Source organism: Rhea americana, unplaced genomic scaffold (assembly GCF_003343005.1).
Source record: "Rhea americana isolate MKP2758 unplaced genomic scaffold, rheAme1 scaffold_165, whole genome shotgun sequence".
NCBI lineage: Eukaryota > Metazoa > Chordata > Aves > Rheiformes > Rheidae > Rhea > Rhea americana.
In genome coordinates, this window is record NW_028185761.1 from 1400444 (window position 1) to 1419765 (window position 19322).

At 41.7% G+C, this 19322-nt stretch overlaps 1 protein-coding gene across 2 annotated transcripts in view; it reads right to left on the reverse strand.

Moving 5' to 3' along the window:
* Positions 1 to 18189, reverse strand: part of UVRAG (UV radiation resistance associated) — a 97148-nt gene extending 78959 nt beyond the window's left edge. For both annotated transcript variants that reach the window (XM_085300562.1, XM_085300561.1), the window contains exons 1-2: positions 17975 to 18189; positions 127 to 244 (exon numbers count right to left, since the gene is read on the reverse strand). In XM_085300562.1, the coding sequence (XP_085156688.1) occupies positions 127 to 244; positions 17975 to 18055 (199 nt within the window). In that variant the 5' untranslated portion in view covers positions 18056 to 18189. The remainder of the gene's footprint in view (positions 1 to 126; positions 245 to 17974) is intronic.
* Positions 18190 to 19322: the final 1133 nt, after the last annotated feature.

Consider the following 19322-nt stretch of genomic DNA (forward strand, 5'->3'; position numbering starts at 1 on the left):
TCTTTTCCACTGTTAGAACAGCTGATGCAAACAGTGGCAGAAGAATATCAAGGCAGTAAAGGACAGAATTAAATTTTTGAATTGTTATGATGCATCTGGGAAAAAAAGTTAACAAGCCTGTTTTACCTTTGTATATCTTGGCACTATCACACAAGTGAAGAGTGAAGTAAGTATCCAAGAGGCGATAACCATTCTTATTGATGATATTACGTGCAGCAATATTCCGCAAATGACGAAGCCGGCGCTAGAAATAAGAAAAAACCTGAATAGTTTAAAGATCTTTTAGATTGAAATTAAACCTTTTCAGTTTGGGGAGTGGGGGGAGGGAGGTTGTTGGGTTTGGTTTTTTGTGTGTGTTTTTTTTAATATATAGTAAAGTATTTTAACAATTTCTAAAGCACCRATTTTCTGTGGTTTTTAAATTTTTGGCAGAAAGCTAGTGTGAAAAATAGGCCTTCAAAGCTATAATAAACTGACCAGACAAGCAGCAACTGCCACCTATAAATTCAGATTAAGCAACACTGATATATGAGACAAGCTATTTTTATTCATTTGTTGTACATAACTTTTATTCCATACATATGTCTAAATCATCCCACTGAGCAGTTCCCAGTGATTATGTGATGCTTTTAGAATGCAATCACAATAAGAACACCTAGAGCGTGCAGTATCATGTTTGAAAGACTAGGACACCTGAATTATTTTCAACAAGCACTAGTGGATAAAGTTTCAAAATAAAACGTTACCAATTTAAACCTATAAGTAACTGGCTACACCAAGTTTCCTAAATTCACAGTAATCCTGGAAACTGCTGCTACATTAAACAAATTTTAAGACGCGTGCTCTTGGGTGCACATGCAAGGTATATCCAGAGGTACAGGAAAAATAAAGGGTAGAGTCAAAGTTTGAAACTTCTGCTGAAGTTCCTCTCTGCCCAAAATAGTAGGAAGTTTCCCTTAGTCTGTCAGCTGTCTTCAGTTTGAATAAATGAACCCTTTTGGGGGTTCTATTCAGTGAAATAGTACTTTATTTATAAAATTTTGGCCTTAGAGTGCTCTGTTATTTGAACATACTAGAATACGCTATTAAAATTGTTTCTTTAAGTGACTTCATTCAACTCCAACACTATGTTAGATTGCTGCAGTACCTGTAATCTTGAATGGAAGTTAGATCTCTCTCACTCTCCTTCCCTCAGAAACACTTTCTCATTGATAAAAAGAGGATTTAAAATGCTTTCAAAAATCAAAAGACAACTCATCTGTTTGCAGTTTGTCCAAAAAAATGTTTTCAGGGAGAGCTGAAAGGCCCTCATTGCATTCAGAAGCATAATATGACACTTTGAAACTGTCATGAAATCCTAGTTTAACCTATTTTTTCACAGAAAGGAACGCTAACGCAAGAGGGATATTAAGTTTCTATTCATGTGACTGACTCCCATAACCACCTGCATATAAGTTTCCATCTCAATCCTACAAAGGATATTTATAAACTAGACTATATAACAACAGAGGCTGAGATGGGATGCTCAGACATATCATAAGGAAGCTACATACTAGTACAAACATGCAAGATATAAATTTTAAAAAGCTTAATTGCAGCATTATACAGTCTTAATTGGTTAGAAATGAATATTAAGAATGTCAACAAAAAGATCAAGCTTCAGTTGAAAAGTTACATGCACTTTATACACCATTTCAAGTCTAATTTAAAGCTGTGTACTCTTGCTGGTTTTTTAAGAGCAACTTTACTTGACCAAAATACTCGAGAAAAAGTTTTGAATATACACCCTATCAAAGTGATTCATTGGTTTTATGCAATCTCCCATTTAATTAACTTCACGAGCATTCATGCGAGTCAAACATCTATCACCCTCAGCCTCTCTATCCCTTTTATTTTTAAACTACAACTTAAGAAGAACAGCCCACACAGCATGCAACAGAGGGTCAACTTTCTCCAGATGCTATTAGGGTTATAAACCAATTGCGTGACTGGTTTAAATGGTACATTACAAAGAAGTAATCCTCAAGCAATGTCAAACAAGTTTCTCCTCTTCTAAGAAACCGAATGAGACTTAGAGAAAAATTCTAGAGTATTATCAACTATGCTCACATATCAGAGACCAAAGCCAAGTCCTTGTCTCCGTGGTTCGCAACTTCTTTGTACCTTTGAAAGTCTGGAATTTTTCTCCTAAGTCTACAGTCTCCCTCCTACAATTCGGTAGGAAGATGTTAAATTTATGGTTGTAAGATCATAATACTCCTCAAATCTCAACACACAGCATGTAACAAACACGTAAYTTACGTCTCCAATTTACCCGCCATGTTTCTCCTCTGCTCTTCTGCCCCACTACTTGTCCTTTCAGCCTAGCTGAGAGCTAGGGAACAAAGTTCCAATTATGCAGACAAATTCTTTGTCCTTAATATGAAGTCCAGAGGAGAGAGGGGCTTGGACCCCAAAAGGAAAGCGTCCACTTTGCCCACTACACTGTCCTTGACATTACATTTCATTATTCAGATTACCTCAGAGCTGTACAAAGGCACCATTCAGTGCTAATTAATCTTTCTCTCCAACCAAAGACAATTAGGTCATGATCTGCTGGCTAAAGCTATGAAGTCAAATTCAAAAGACAATTCAAACAGGCTCTAAAATTCTTCATCGAGAGCTTCTGGCTGCTCTGGGACAAAGAATAAGCAATATTTCAAAGAGATTTTCAAACCTCTGTTAAGTGCTACTTCCTATATGCTTTGTATCATTTTCACTTAATGAGGTAGAACGAGCAATACACTACRAAGCCAAAACACTGCTGTAGTTCAACTACCACTGGCACAGCCAAATCTCACCGTCCTGCCAACCCTCGCTGCTCACCCGCCCAGCTGCACTGCACCCCTCGCTTGCACCACCACGAGCATYCGTGCAGCTGCTCAGGGAGCCACACTAGGGAACCGATCTGCATGAAAACTAACCGTCTCTTTTTCGTGCTGGGTTAGTTTCCCCAGAGCAGTTCCTCAATGTGCTTTGCAGCACGGCTGCCTAAACATCTGTGCTAATGAAAGCGGCAGTAGCACAGCAACAAGGAGCCAGAAACAGCCAGCATTGCTTAAATGAAACCAAACTGCCTGATAAAAACATGTGCTAAGCRACAGCCTTGCACTTTTACAGGCAAATTGAAAAGCGGTTTGCAACGAGGAAACGGTATATCTCAMAGTTCAAGTCACCTATTGAACCTGACATTGAATAAAGTGAGAAGTGAGAGCTCTGTAAATAATAGCTACAAATAATCCTGAGCTCTTTCATTTCACCCTTCATCCAGGTGAAGGAGGAAAAATTAGTCACTTTAGTCAGACAAGTTTATCTGATTTTTTTTCTTTACATTACAACATCAACAAAACATCCATCACAAGCAGGAATCGCTCACAGATGATGCTCCCCAAAAAGAACAGCTGTTTGAAAGAGCCCAGTATTAAAAAAAAAAAAAAAAAAAATCAAAATACAGTGAGTGCTAAAAAAAAAAAGTGATAAAAGCTTTGGCAGCCTCAGTCACATGATTTAGAACAGGCCAGCTATATCCACAAGCTGAGAGTTTAGGATCTGCAGTCTTAAAAAGATAAGCAAAATATGCAGATGAGTATAGCTAATTCTCACCCACTATCTCCTCCGACAGCTGGCAGTTTATCAGCAGCGTAGTAGTGAAGATCTCAGACACTACACAAGACAACTTCATAAGATGCCTTAATGCAAAAAAAGTTACACTGCAGCAGAGCATTGATTTAGGTGAACTCTGACACGCAAAAAATGATAGCATTAAGAAGTATTTAACTTTCCCAAGAGCTCTGAATATAGTACACCCAGCCTGAATGACGGTGCTTTGGAATCACAGATTAGCAGTAGAGCAGGTTGAACAGCTAATTCTATGGGCTGTGTAACACAAGTTATTTTGACTACCATGACTGTCCTAGTCCACTGCACCTCCCAAGAACGCTAACTGAGCAACAAAATTGTAAGGTAGAGCTTAGACTACCAGTCTGAGTTGTAACCAAGTAGAGGTAACTACAGCATAGCAATACCGTATTAGCCTACACAAAGGAAATTTATGTTTCTTCCTACTTTTAAAGTGACTGCACACCAAGGGGGAAAACAAAACAAAAAACATTCTTTTCTTAAAATAAATCTTGACCTGTAGCTTATATTTACAAATATTTACAATCTGTCACTGAGGTAAAAATATTGCAAGCTATAAACAAGCCTCTGTTAAAGATATATACTGAGGCTGATTGTGAAAGCTGTAGGACACATCAAAAGACGTGATCCTACCATTAAGTTTTGCTACTCACTTCTACAGAGCTGCAGAACTGGCTTCCTCGGATTCAAAAAACTTGTGTCTAGACAGAACTGCTAAGACCTCCTATGCACAGTAATGATCGATTCCCTCAAAAGTCAGAGATCTTTTCATTTTWAAAAAAAAAAAATCAGTTTTCATCATTCTGAAGAACTATTATCAGTTGTTTAATGTATCTAGTGTTCCCATTCAATAACTTTCTGGGAATCTTTCCAGATGTATCACAAGCCATAAACAAGTCAGGCTGCTGCAGAATAAAGTATTTCGATCAAAAATTCTTGTTAATACTTTGCATTTTCATCAGATGATCCTAAAACTCTTCAGAGCCTACCAAGTGTTCTGAGGTTTGGAGGACCCAGTCCCTTCACAATTTAGTTCTCCAAACACTGAGATACCAATAGCTTTCATTACCTCTGCCTAAAATACCACTTTCTGCATCTAGTCACTTGTTCCCATCACTGCGCAACTTCTTGCATCACCATAAGCATTTGTGGAGTCTCATGACAAAGGTCAGAATTTATCCAAGTTAGAACAAGGAAATTAAAGTTAGTCTTAAACCAGCTTAAGTTTCCCTCATTCAGTTGCTGAACAGGGCTGCACAAACACTTCTGCCTACCAAAAAAAGCATGGAAGCACAGGCAGGAGTATCCCCTCTGAGGGGATAGATGTGGAAAACCAAAATGACCAAGCTATTCATTTTATGGTGCTGTGTTAATTGTAGCAATCTAGTTCCCTGAATGAAATCATTGTGGAGATTGGAGGGTGGGAGGGTAAGGAATAGCTCAGAAGATGGAAGGAGGTGAGGAAGTGAAGGAGGTCCTTTTTGTAGTATAAGCTCTGGACTGGTCTCATGATACGACAGAGAATGGTGACTACCTATAACCGCCTAAAGTATTCATGGAATTTCGTAATTATTTGTTCAAGGTCATATAATGTGCAGCAAAAACAACAATGGAAAGTTCCAACTCCTGTTCCACCTTAACCACTTTGTTCTTCTCTAAGAATCTAAAGACCCAGAGGAAAAATGTATAAAATTTATATATCCAATTAAGTATATCCAAGTTGACTAAGAACACAGTTAAACATCATTTTTCTATCTGCACTACTGATCCACCACACTACTAGTTCAGACTCTAACCACGAATTTGGAAGCTCAGGCTATTAACAAAGGCAACAGCTAAGCCTGTTCTTTATCACATAGARGTTGTCATTTTATTAAAATCTGAGATAGTCTACTGGCTGTCTTCTGGGAAGAGACTGCAGTCTTGCTTCTCTTTTTGCCCCACCTCTCCCTCCTGCGTCTTCTCTCCTACCTGTGTGGTTTACACTCTCTAGCACTGGCTCTTTCAGCAAGGCTATTCAATATATTTTGCCCATCTGGCAGAAACACTGGCACTTGGATGTGTTAAATCAACTTGCAAAGGTATTCAAGAAGCATCTAAGCTAAAGTAAGGCAAGTAGTGAGACCATGTTGCCAAGGGCAGGCAAGGGGAAGCAGCACCTCCTTTCAGTAGCAGAGAGCCACTAAACTGTCTTGAGCTACTTTCAGGTTGGAGTCCAGCTGAGCAAGTCTTTGCTATCCTTCTCTCTACAGAAGTTTTAGGCTTAAGGTCAGTAATGCTTCATCCTGTCAGAACTTGCAGCAGTTTTCTCCCAGTGTTTGACCACTGGAATCCCTGGCTGATGTTCTGAAAGCCTGCTAAATATTCATAGTAATTAAACCAACATCCCAGTTAGGACTGAAGCTCCCATTCTGTAAGAGAAAAAAAAAAAACAAACCTAAAGGTTAAAAGGCAAAGCTACAAAAATACTACAATAAAAGACTCATAGGCTGTATGTACTACTACAGCCTCAGTTAAACCTGTGTACCSCTCAAATGTTAGTTCCTTCTAGCAAATGCCATTCAAGATGCTCGCTACCATACAGCCCTGCATTGAAAGAATAGTTAGAGCTGTTGTGGGCCTAGCATATGAGCAAGTTTCAGAACTTCTGTTGGAACAGTCTCCTAATTTTTATACAACTTAGTGAAGTGGAATTCATCTTCCAGAATGGAGATTCATTGTAATTGGCAGCGCAGAAGTTTTACTTTGCTAAAACCAGAGGMTGGATTGGAAGAAAGTTTCTCTCCTCCCAGTACTTGGTGATGCTATCAAATTATTCCTGGTAATGACCCATATAACCCACACAAAATGCAAGACAGAGAAGAGCTCAAGAGAGCATCTCCAATTCAAAGGGCCAATGCGTAGGTGGGAGGTAGGGGACACAACCTATACAAAAGTATGAAATGTAAATGAAAAGTATGAAGTGTAAATATAAGGGCAAAACCAGGGTAACAAGGCTGGGAAGCCTTCCTATACAAGCAAAGTATAAATTTACAGAAGTGACTTGAAAGGCCCAGATTTGCCAAAAGCAACCCACTGCTTAGGGTTTTCAGAGTTGTCTGATCACTTGAAGATCAGTTCTCCTCAAAACAGACATTCTACCAGACTCGTAACATTGTCTATAATTCCAGTATTAATTCTCCTTACTTAACCATCAATATAGTTTAGTGTCCTACCTACAGGACAGAGTTTAACATAAGCATCATTGAGTAGTTTTCATCTTTAGCGACCATCTCAGATTTCAGACTATCTCCTTACTCCTGATTAAAAGTATTTACAGAATATTGAAAACAAAGTTAAGATCAACTCTGACCTATACAAGCTGGTACATATTTCACATTTTACACAGCTCTTATGTTTTGGACTGAAAGCTTCCTTGCTTGGTTTATGAGCCACTGTGCCTCTGGAAGAATTTGAGCAAAATCCTTCCATTTATTTTAGCGCTAAGGTAGAGTGCAAGGATTAGTTAACATCACAAATATGTTATTAGAGCACCTGCAGTTGCTTCAAACTTCATGGAACTAAGCTTGCAAGAAGGTCAGCTATTTAGGTCTCTGAACTCTAGCCATACTTAAGTCACTGAAAATGTGTACCTTGCAGTTTAAGTTATGAATTTTTTATTATTAACTATAGCATTTATAATTTTTAAGAAAGTCCATCAAATCATCAACTGTATTTAAATAAGATGAGCATATAACAGCATGACTCTACACTTCAATATTAAGAATTCCTGCTTCCTCAGATTTTCACTATACTACCTGCTTTCACACGTGTTCTACTCGTAGTAGAGTACTAAGCAGCAATCAGGTGACTCAAGCTCTTGAAAACCAAGTGCTAGACAAAAGAAGCCATAGTCAATGCAATTTTAGATAAACTTTCAGCTGCCTTAGTTTCCAGGCTGATACACAGAGTGTCAAAAAGGGAACCTCAGAGAAGGCTTAGATCTAGTTTGCTGAAGTACACAAGGCCTTTAATAGCAAAGGAACATACAGGGGGGAGTTTAGACACTAATCAGATGTGTTCTAACTTGAAATATCTGTTTACAGTACTTACAGAAAGACAAGGAAGTGTTTGTACACCGATTTACATACTTGCTAGAAAGATTTATTTAGAAGTTTTGCAATGAAACATTAGTTTCCACAGTTCAGCCTCCAGTATATCTCAGATTGAAGAGAATTGCACATTGAAATGATCTCAGATCTACTTCAGAAGTAAAGAAGAAACTTGACAGGAGGTTTTATAGGACATACCATAAGAAAAGGGGGGGGATTCTATTTTAACACCCTTTGAGCATGCACCTGAAGACAGTAAGGCCCTCAAAGCTACTGACCCACCATTAGGTCAATGAGCAGCTTGCGCACCTCTTTACACACTGTACTCCCTTTGTATCTAGGCTTCCTCACATCAGGTGATGGGATTCAAGAGTTGTTCAGTTACTTATTTCCATTTTGCATGCATTAGCTAAATTAACATTTAACTACTTTCTGGCAACAGTCTTTAAGAAGTGATGCCAGTAATGAATCATATTCAAGGCCAACAACAGTTACAAAAATTTACTGTAGGAATTTTACTGCTTTTTTTTCCCCCGTAAAAATGCAACATGCACACACACACTTTCTTCTCTTACATTCCTAAAGATCTGATGTAAGGAATGAGACATACTGAATCTGTGCAGTGTGATTTAACTCAAACTAAATGACCATAAGAAAAGTAAAACTACTTTCATCAGCATGGGCCAACTGCTTGAGATTTCCATGAATGCCTAACTGTGGATGCTTGTTTACAGTTACATTTCAGTTACATCACTGATTAGAAATAGGATTCATCTCTTTGAGAGTGCTTCCTTTCCTCTGCACTTAAAAGCACCTGAAAGGCTTTTGGAAGTTTGATCAAATTCACCTTAGCCAAAAAAAAAAAAAAAAAAAAAGTTTTCATTTGAACATATTAAGACTTGATAAAGGTTTCCAATCCACCCGTATTTGACGCATTTACTCTCATTTCAGTACTGCAGTGAGACTTTCAACAAGGAAAAGACAGTCAGCATACTGAAGAAGTTGTCCAAAGAAAGTCTTCCATAATTCATATAGAGAGAAAACAAAAGAGAAAGAATAAGGAACATCTCTGTATTTGACACTGSCCATTTAGAAGCAGCTAGAGAATATTTATACTTGAAATGTGAAAGAGCCCTTTATCAGCTCAAACTGGAGTTGAAGAAACAGTGTGCGAAGTCAGCGCTATGTTTTGTCTGACAAATCTATGGCACAACATACTCCTCTAACGTTAATGAAAACAGAAATACTAGTTTAGAAACAAGCAAAACAGCTAGGTATGTAATGGTTACATATTACTCAAACAGTAGCTTGGTCTGTCCTCCCTTGCACCCTCTTACTCCACTAAGATCTTTCCTCATTAAATACATCATTTTATGCTGCAGAGCAGCTCAGAATTGAAGCTCTCCCTCAGAGTAATGATCTAAATAGCTAGAAACTATTCATCAGGAGCAAGAAAACTTTTCTTAATAAATCATAGTCACAAATAGCAAAACTAGAACACTGCCTTAGAGCTCAAGACCAATGAGATAACCAAGATCAAAATTGATACTTAAGGTAAGCCCACAGTGTTTACACTTTTCTTTTCACTACCATAATCTGCATCCTCATCCTTTCAAACTTAATTTGTGCTTATTGCTGCAGAAAGATTGAAAATCTGTAACAGAAATGTGGTAGGGACAGGTGCAGAAGACACAGGCATTCAATCTTAGGATATAAACACAAGAAAGCTGGTTAGGTATGACAAAACAAGGCTCAAAGAATATGATTCACTTAAATGTAATGCGAGTAGGAAGGATTCAAAAGCAAAAACACAAGACTATGTAGAGACTTAGGCAAATCAAGTTCCTTCTGTCTACTCATCAACAGCTGGGTTTAGTTATGGTCATTGTAACATTCAAAGAGTGACAAGAGCAAGCGAGCTGGCAAACACAACAGAATTCTGAAGAATAAAACCCGTCAGCACACCCTAAAACACTGTTCTAAACAGATTAAGAAAAAACCTACGGGCAACGACCATTAGCCAGACAAAGCCCATCTTGCAAGGTATTTTTATAAAAAGTTATAAATAAGAAACTAGATATATGGTATTTCTACCTTTAATGGAAACCTTTAAGAAGCCAGAAATGCTGCCTCTGTCTACTGAAGAAAATTTTTCTCTTAATTTGTCTAAATAAAGATTTACTCCCCTGCATATGAACAAACAAAAGTACAACCATTTCTCTGATGCAAGAGCGGAAGCATGCYGTGGGTTAGAAGAGAGAACATGGGTGCAAATCCCACCTCATTAATAACTCATTTAAAAGTTTTAAACCTCTTAATGTCACCTCGGACAACAGAACATTAGCTATACATATTAGCAGTAAAAATGACCTGGGCACACTAAGTAATGGAAAACAAGATGCTCAGAAGGAAAAACCCAAAAAGTAAACAGAGCTTTATGGAATCAAGCATCAACAAAATTAAAGCAAAGGTACTTTGGACCTTAAAGAATCGCTTCATTTGAAATACACACCACGTTACACATACAGCAAGCATATGCTGATTAATAACCTGAAACATATGAAAGTTAATCATTCCCTTGGACAACAAATCAAGGGCAGATTTGCAAGCTTCTCTTCATAGACAACATGAGTCTTTAGCTACCAAGTATCAWGACATTACCACCACCCAACTGAGAATATTGCCTGAACTCTTGATATACCCCTTGACAAAAGCATCAAAAAAAAATGAATTGCCACAATTTTCTAACAAAACAGCCTCTACATAATACCTCTACAGATGATTGAGTTTGCAAAATATGCTTGCATTTCTTAGATAAAAAGGAAAATGCACTGCAGAGGAGAAAAACCCAGCCTCAGATAAGAGCAGACATTCTGGGCTACCATTAGAGTTTTACAGTAACTTTAACAACTGCATCTCCTCCTAACTGTGATTCATCTATATCAAATGCTGGATACGGATACAGCTGCAGAAACYGCTGTTACGTGATCACGACATGGACAACGAGTTTTCTTTCTTGCTGTTTTACCTAAGCAGTGTTTCCCTCCCAGCTCAGTATTTAAAAGACTATGCATGTCAAAGAGAAGTGAAAGCATTATTCAAGTATGACACTTTCTGCTATTCAGATTTCCCCTAACATATTTAGTAGGAAAGAGGAAGTAAAATATTTAAGAGTCAGTCTGTTTTCACATTACTCCACTTCTGTCACTTCGGTTGTGTCAAGCAGCAAAACATTTACCTATTTGGTATTGGATTGATTTCATCAATTGAAAGTAACAATCCAATATGTGACTCAATTTAGTCRAGGAATCCAAAAGTACTTTTATTTGTAGAAGGCAGAAGAAAAGCTTCTTTTCCTTTAAAGTTTATTCACTCATAATTTCCATTCCTCTGCATCCTGGGTTCAAACAGCAARTTTCTGAGGTGTGTTTAATAACTGTGCAGGTTTAATATAATCTCAAAAGCTCAAAAGACTCTTGAATTCTTAGCATRCACAAGCTTTCGATGTAGCTCAACTAAAAGATTTCTTGTACATGAAATTTTACAGAACAATCACTCTAATACCATAGTCATTGATAAGACATTCATAGCTTCATCATCATCATTCAAATTCTCTAAAGGAAGGACCACAGAAGAAAATTAAAGGGCCAGAAAGGACCTTTGCAGTTTCTGAATGCAATGTCTTTCTATTATAGGCAATCCAAGTTTGCAGATGGTAAGTATTACAATGTGGTTTCATGCTCAAAGTAGATTTTGGGGACTTTCTTCTCACCACTTCAGGGTCTGCTCCACAATTTCCTTTATCTGACAGAAGTTTTTCAATTCCTAAATAATATTTTCATCTTCAGTACTACAAATTCAAGAACCCTAGCCTGTCAAACAGGCTTAGGATAGGGTTAACCAACTGCTTTCAAGTCATGGTGGAAAGGGTGCAAACATATCCTGGGAGCATGCTAGTTTTGCATGTGGGCATTTCCAGTAGCCAGGTTTTTCAYGAAACCAGCCTGTATCTGGCCTGAGAAGCCTGCACCGGTAGCRAGTAGGAACGAATCTGATGCTGTGCACTTTGCTGCAGTTTCGAGTGTAAGGAAGTCTCAGATGGCTCGTTACGGAGCCAGTTGAGGCCCSTTGTGCTTATTGCAAGCCTGCCTCCCATTCTATGGTGGCTAAAACACTCAGAGTTAAGCTACTGTGGAAGCCACAGGAACCAGATTTGTAAAGCATTGCTTTTGGGCTAATGAATTCCAAACTCCAGGTGGTTCTGCACAGTAGCCTCTTACAAAATCCAGTCTGAAAGCAAATGGAGAATAGAGAATATTTTGGGGAAAACGTTTGCTCTGTTCTTACATGCTGCCTTAAACACCTGCTTCCGACCTTTGTGGCTGAGAACTCATCACTGCTCCTCACTGCAGAGGCTTGTACCAACTGACAAAATGCCTGCAAAATGAGCTGAAAGATACTGGGTAAAGATACACACTGCACACCTCCCCTTCTTAACAGCGAGTCCATATTCACCAGGGCTTATCTCCTACCCCCCCCCCTTCTATGCAGTATATACAATTAGTGTTTAGCTAATACATCCTACAAACCCATGACATCACTACAGAGAACATGCTGACATCTGGCTGACAGCACTGAGATGAAAATAAAACCTCTGATAGAAAAGAGCTAGCTCTGCATGCAGCTCCCATAGTATCCCCTTGTATTTAAAATATCYAGGTTTCCCATCCAACACACACCTGCCATTACTCAGGCCACAGTACAGAACAGAACAGAGAACAGAAAGTTGCACACACCAGGATATCAATAATATAGCTCTAGAAGCCAAWTTGTTTCCTGGATGAAGAATACATATTCTCAGTGATAGAAGAGTCCTGCAGTCTCATTTTAGGACTAARCCTTTTACACAGTCTAAACATCATCTATATCATCTTGCCCTATAACTTGCGAGTAAGTATTGAACTTCATGAGTAGCATCATGAGGTTCAATGAGGGCAACTGAAGGGTCCTGCACCTAGGGAAAAATAACCCTAGGCATCAGTGCAAGGTGGGGGCTGACCTTGTGGAGAGCAGCTCTGCAGAGAAGGACCTGGGAGTGCTGGTGGATGACAAGTTGACTACAAGCCACCAATGTGTCCTTGTGATCAGGAAGGCCAATGGTCTCCTGGGGTGCATTAGGCAGAGTGTTGCCAGCAGGTGGAGGAAGGTGATCCTGCCCCTCTACGCAGCCCTGGCGAGGCCTCATCTTGAGTACTGTGTCCAGTTCTGGGCTCCCCAGGACAACAGAGACATGGAACTACTGGAGAGAGTCCAGCATAGGGCTACAGAGGTGATCAGAAGGCTGGAGCACCTGCCCTATAAGAAACGGCTACAAGAGCTGGGCCTCTTTGGCCTGGAGAAGAGGAGACAGGGGGGATCTTATCAGTGTCTACAAATACCCAAAGGGAGAGTGTCAAGAGGATGGGGCCAGACTCTTGTCCTGTCACTGGGCACCAGTGAAAAGAGGCAAAGGGCAAAAACTGAACCACAGGAAGTTCTGCCTGAGTCCCCCCTGTGAGGGGGAATTTCTTCCCTGTGAGAGTGACGGAGCACTGGACCAGGTTGCCCAGGGAAGTTGTGGAGTCTCCTTCTCTGGAGATYTTMARRGCCCGCCTGGATGCAACCCTGTCTAACATGCTCTAGGTGACCCTGCTGAGCAGGGAGGTTGGACTAGATGGTCTCCAGAGGTCCCTTCCAACCTTACCRATTCTGTGCAATTCTGTAAGTCATAGATAGCTTTCTTCTGAAAACTCTTTGCTGCTGATCATTGATCAGGCCAGTAGGAACATGGAACACAGGAACACGAGCAGACTTAACTTTTTAGCTTATAACTAGCATACAGATGGCAGAGATTAAAATGGCTGCTGAGCTTTCCTCCTACTGTTGGTACACAGTTAAATCATGAGCTATTAAAATACCACTTTACAACCATCCAACTAAGTCTCAGAAGCACTAAGCTGTTATACACATGACTTAGCATTCAGTTACTATACTGGAATTCATATTGGGTTCTGCTTGCTTTTCTTCTGTGATCTATGACATTACAGTAGCAGGGGACATTCCTATCATTTTCTAAAATAGTTCCAGCCCTTACTTCTGAGGGAACCTTTCCCAATCCACCTTCTCACCCCTCCCCCTACAAAAAAGAAGCAAGTTCCAACAATATCTGTAGCTTATTTATGTCCTTGTTAACAACCTAGACAAGAGATATGGTCCAGAGCCTGGACCTGACTGGATATCCCAAACCACAAGCCATTGCCCAAAAGCAGACAGCTGTTTTTCTCAGTTCCTCTCAGWAACAGTGTATATACACCATATCAGTGATAACTGCTGCCACCACCATCACTGGTCACCAGCCTTTGAAGATGGACAAGTAGTAACTCGGACGTTCAGGCTGCATTTGCTGTGTAAACTACTTGTCCCCTCTTTTTCAAGAAAAGAGTTATCCAGACAAAAAGCATCCCGCAGGCCAGATCCTGCCCACCAGTCAACTGTCAATCCATGCTGATCCAAACTGTCCTTTATTGGAAGYTGTTAAAAAAGTAAGAAGGAAAAAAATGTACAACTCCCTAATCACTCACTACAAACYGCACATCAGCACAGCTGCTCATACACAATAGCATATGCAGTTCAAGTCCAAGCTTGTAGGTCTTCAAATACTATCTCAGTTCATTAAAAGCTTCACCCCTCTCTAATGTTGAAATTGATAGTAAAAGCATATCAATTTCAGCATGAGAAAGAATAAGTTTACATACTTGAAGCACTGGTGCCGGAATCCATAAAAAAGGGATTCCTTATCTTTAGATAACCACATATTACACCTATTTTGAACAGCAGTTAGCACAGTAACATTCAATAGATCATTTGACTGCAGTGTGACTGGCCCTCAATGCATTTTTTGTTCAAATCTTTCCAGYTAGAATGTAAGAGCCGGAAAGATTCTCCACCACCACCCTTCATTTCAGTTGCTTATAATGACAGGAGTGAAAAGTTTGTTTTGAACTTTTACATATCAATAAGATAAGTTATCATGACACACTTGGCTTTCATTGCCTACAGCAACTAACAAGAGATAATACTAGAGAATCTGCTTTTAAGATGCAGCTGTTTCAAGAGACATTTTCAGTTCTGTTAGACCCACTCTTGTAGCAAAAGAAAATGACATTCTGCCACAATTACTTAGTGATATAAATCAGGATTAACTAGATTCATTTCTTTATAAATATATCCTTAACTCCTCTCCTTAAAGTATAAGATGCAGCCGCAAAAGGCATTAAGCCTGGTCACCCTGCCAACAACGAACAAGTTAGGGGATAGGTTAGTCATAAAGACCAAAATAAGTGTGGTCATATCAGCAAAAGATTTAGGAAGAGATGCAGTAGACACAAACTGAAACATGGAAAATTCTACCTGAATATAATAAAACACTTTCACCTTGAGAGCTGTTGAACATTGGACCTGGAACAGGTTGCCCAAAGAGGCTGTGGCGTTTCCATCCTTGGAGATGCTTAAAATTCAACTGGACACAGTCCTAGCCAATCTGCTGTAGCCGATCCTGCTTGAGCATGGAGCAGATGATCTCCAGAAGTCCCCTCCAACCACAACTATTTTAGGATTCTCACATGGCTTTTCACTGTTGCAACTATGTCAGTAACAGGCACTTTGTTTGCTATTCATTGAATTTCACTGGCACAATTAAATTTAGACTAAGCTCAAGTTATACTTTTAGGACTTCAGTCACTAAAAGCACTCACCTTAAATTCACATTTGAGAATCTGTTCTTTTGAGAAATTTATAACCATGACTCAGATCACTACTTTCATCTTTATAGTCAAAAAAAAAGCAGCACTGGGTGTTCTAAAGGAAATTGCCTACTAAAACAAATCATTGAGCTGAGTTTTGTGCTACCAGGTAGAAAACAATTACCTTGCATGATGTAGCACSACACACAGATCAACTAGATTCTTGCATTATACAAGTAGTATATAAACCAGACTGACTTTTCCATTTTATTTCTCAATTCCATAAGAAAGAGTATACAAAACTGAGAAAGGTAAGATCTAGGAGTAGACTCCTAAGCTTTAATGCTTTTACTGATACTCTCTGCAGTTTTTGAGGAAAGTAAAACATCTACAGGATGACAGCCCCTTGAAGGTGAGATTTTCACAATTCAGTAGAAGACTTAAAGCTCAGGCAATAGAGCAAAATGTGATGATTTGTAATCAACATATTGGACTGTAGTTTCAGAGCTTCTTAACTGCAAACACTGACATAGCAGATACTTCAGCATATARTCCTTACACTTGTAGAGCGCACAGCAAAACAAATCTAGACTATCATGGGCTTACCCTTGCTACAGTTAACATTTCTGCAGCAAACATACAAGCACCCTACATAACTCTAAATATTTACTTGACTAGAATATCCTGTAACCAATGATTCAGTTTCTGCTCCTATAAACTCCTACAAAAGTTTCTGCTCCTGTAAAAAGTGTCATGTTTTTTGGTCCCCCTTTCACAAATAAAATAYAATGACTAACAACAACTGTTATTTGCAGCATTCACTTGTGTCTTGCACAAGCTTTGAACGGACTAAAAATCAAATTGCTCAGTAGGGAGAAGGCCATACTTCATCGCCTGAACAATCCACACATCTCTGTAAAGTTTATTCAATCTACTACTTACGTTTATGTTCATTAACATAAATTGGCTCACATTTTAGAATGAACACTTACTCTGAAATTCAGGTCAATACTTCCACTGTTCTCATGGCCAGGAGCCATCTCCATTCCCCCTTTTGCCCCTAAGTAATTGTCTGGTAAGACTAACTTATCCAAGGACCAGTTATCTCTTTGCTCCAAGTTTACACCTATTTTCCATGTCAGTTCTTCATTCTTACACCTGGGCGTGAGTAGAAGTAATTCAGAGCACTTGTCTRCTTCGTAACAACACCAATTGCACCGAGGCAATGAACCAAGACTTCAGGTGCAGACTCATATCTTATGGTATATCAGAAGAAAAGCATGTCTTTGCTAAGTAACTATTCCCCACCACTGTTTAAGTTGACTAGAACATTACAGTAAAAAGGCACTGCATTCAARAGGGGAAAGGGCACAGACCAAGTCTGATACAGATTGCTAAACTCCTTATGCAGAGCCTAGACTACCTCACTTAACCTTGTTCCTAATGCTCTCCAAAATTAAAACATTCATGTAAGCGGAACAGTTGCCCAGTAAACCAGAAGCTAAATATCAGTAAACAGGAAAAACAGAGTTATCCAAAGGAAGGATGTGATAGGGAGGGAACATTTTGCTACCTTTTAGAATACACCGCAGGTTTTATCCTAATTCATCTCTCCCGACCCCAACAGCAGATACAGCAGAGAAGTGGGGCCCCCAGCTGCTCCAGCCTCCTCAGAGTTACCTAAGCTTAAAGTCAACTTATCCCTAGGAGGGAGAAATGTCGCATCTCCCAGACTGAATTTACACACAGTAACTCTATAGGCATGGCAACAGCTGCTCTGGGAAAGGAAAGCCATCCTCAAGGAAAATTACCCCCAACTCTCTCTGACAGGRAGAGGGGACAAGCCTGCTGCCCACGTAAGGGGGTCCTCACCCTCCCCTCTTCTCCACCAGCCCAAGAGAATGGTGCTCAACCCCCACTGCATCAGGGACCTTCCTTGCGTGGCCTCAAGGACCGTTCCTTCACCTCGACCATCTCCATACCTCATTGAGCCCCCTCTCTCACCCCTCATCCCAGCAAGGACCCCCACACACACCTTCACAAACAGCCCCACATCCCAGCAARACCCTCCTCGTCCCCTCATGTGGCCCCTCCAACAAGACTCCCCCCTTGCCCATCCCCACACACCGCCCCACACTTTAGCAAGAGCCCCCCAGCCCCCTCATGTGACCCCACACCCCACAGAGAGCCCCTGCCCGGCCCCTCACGGGGCCCCACACCCCACAGAGAGCCCCCCCAAACTCTCACGGGGCCCCACACTCCGGAGAAACCCCCCGCCCCCCCACACGGCCCCACAGAGACCCCCACACCCGGGCTCTCACACGGCCCCACACCCCACCGAGACCCCCTCTCCAATCCCCCCCTCACCCCCGCGGTGGCCTGAGCCGCGGCCACAGGCCGGGGCCGCCTCGGGGCCGCCCGTACCTGCTGCGAGGGCAGCTCCACATGCAAGGCCCGGGTGGCGGAGCCCGGAGGCAAAGCGGCGGGGCCGGCGGCCGAGCTCATCCTCGCGGCGGGGCACCGGCCGGGCAGCGGCTGCGCAGGAGCACCCCGTCCCGCCGCCGCTGCCGCTGCCGCCGCCGGGCACCCAGGGGTTAATGGCGGCAGCAGCACCGACGCGAGGCCGCTCGCTACGGAGCCATATTACCGCAGTGCTGGGGGGGCGGGGGCGGGCGCGCACGGGCCGCGGCGGCGCCGCGCGCCCGCTCATTGGCTCGCTCCCGGCCAAGGCGGGGCTGCAGGCCGCGTCGCTGAGTCGCTATTGGCAGCGCGGGACGCYCATCACTTTCCCTCTCCGCGGCCTCTGTCAAACCGTTGGAACGGGGCCCGGCGCCGATTGGTGCGCCGACTTCCGGAAGGTGGGGCGGCGCCCGAAGCAGCGGCCGATGATTGGATGGCGGCTGCCGTGATTGACGCGCCTTGCCCTCCCGTCACGTGGGGGAGCTGTTTTTATCACGTGACGGGACGAAAATATTGTGCTGGCGGGTGCGAGCGGGGAAAGGGGGCGGGGAAGGGGGGGGGCGCTGTCGCCATGGCAACCGAGGCGCGGCCTGGCGCGGCCTGGCGCGGCCTGCGGGACCTCGGCCCTGTGGTGACCCCCGCGCCTCGGGGGTCCAGCGCCGTGTCGGCGGCAGGCAGCAGCAGCATCCCCCTCCCCACGACACGGAATGGCCCCTGAAAAAGGCCGTCGTCCCTGCGTTCACCCCGCGCTAGCCTGCCCCGTGCCTGGGCCGCACCACGCAGCTCCGCGTGGAAGCCTTTCTGCCTTGGGTTTACCGCGTTGAACAAAAAAGCAGAGTAATAACGAAAAAAAAAATGAGTGAAAAGCCAGCTTCTTTGCAGTTTGGTGGTCACCCTGTCTCCAGTTAGGGGCCCGAAGTTATTGGGAGTGAAAGTTATTTCGAATTAACAGCCTTTTTTTTTCTTCATGTTTTTTTCCTGGGAACTGGTGCAACCTTGTTTTTTTTTTTTTTTTTCATGGGGGGGAAGGAATCTCTTTAGTATTTTCAGTAGGAAAGTGCCCACTACTGCCAAGCGGTCTCACTTCTGAGCCACTTCTGTTGCCTAGAACAAGAGGCATAAAAGTAAGAATTTTGCATCTGTGGTAGATCTGTTTGGTTCCCCTCCTGGTTTCTGATTCATTTGAATGCACGTGATTCTTGATTTTGAACTTCTCACCTTCGTGCTGGAGACAGGAAACTTGCTTTCTAGAGTGAAACTTGGGATTCTTTGCCCAGTGTTTATTCCAGAAATTGATGAGTTAAAAATGCAC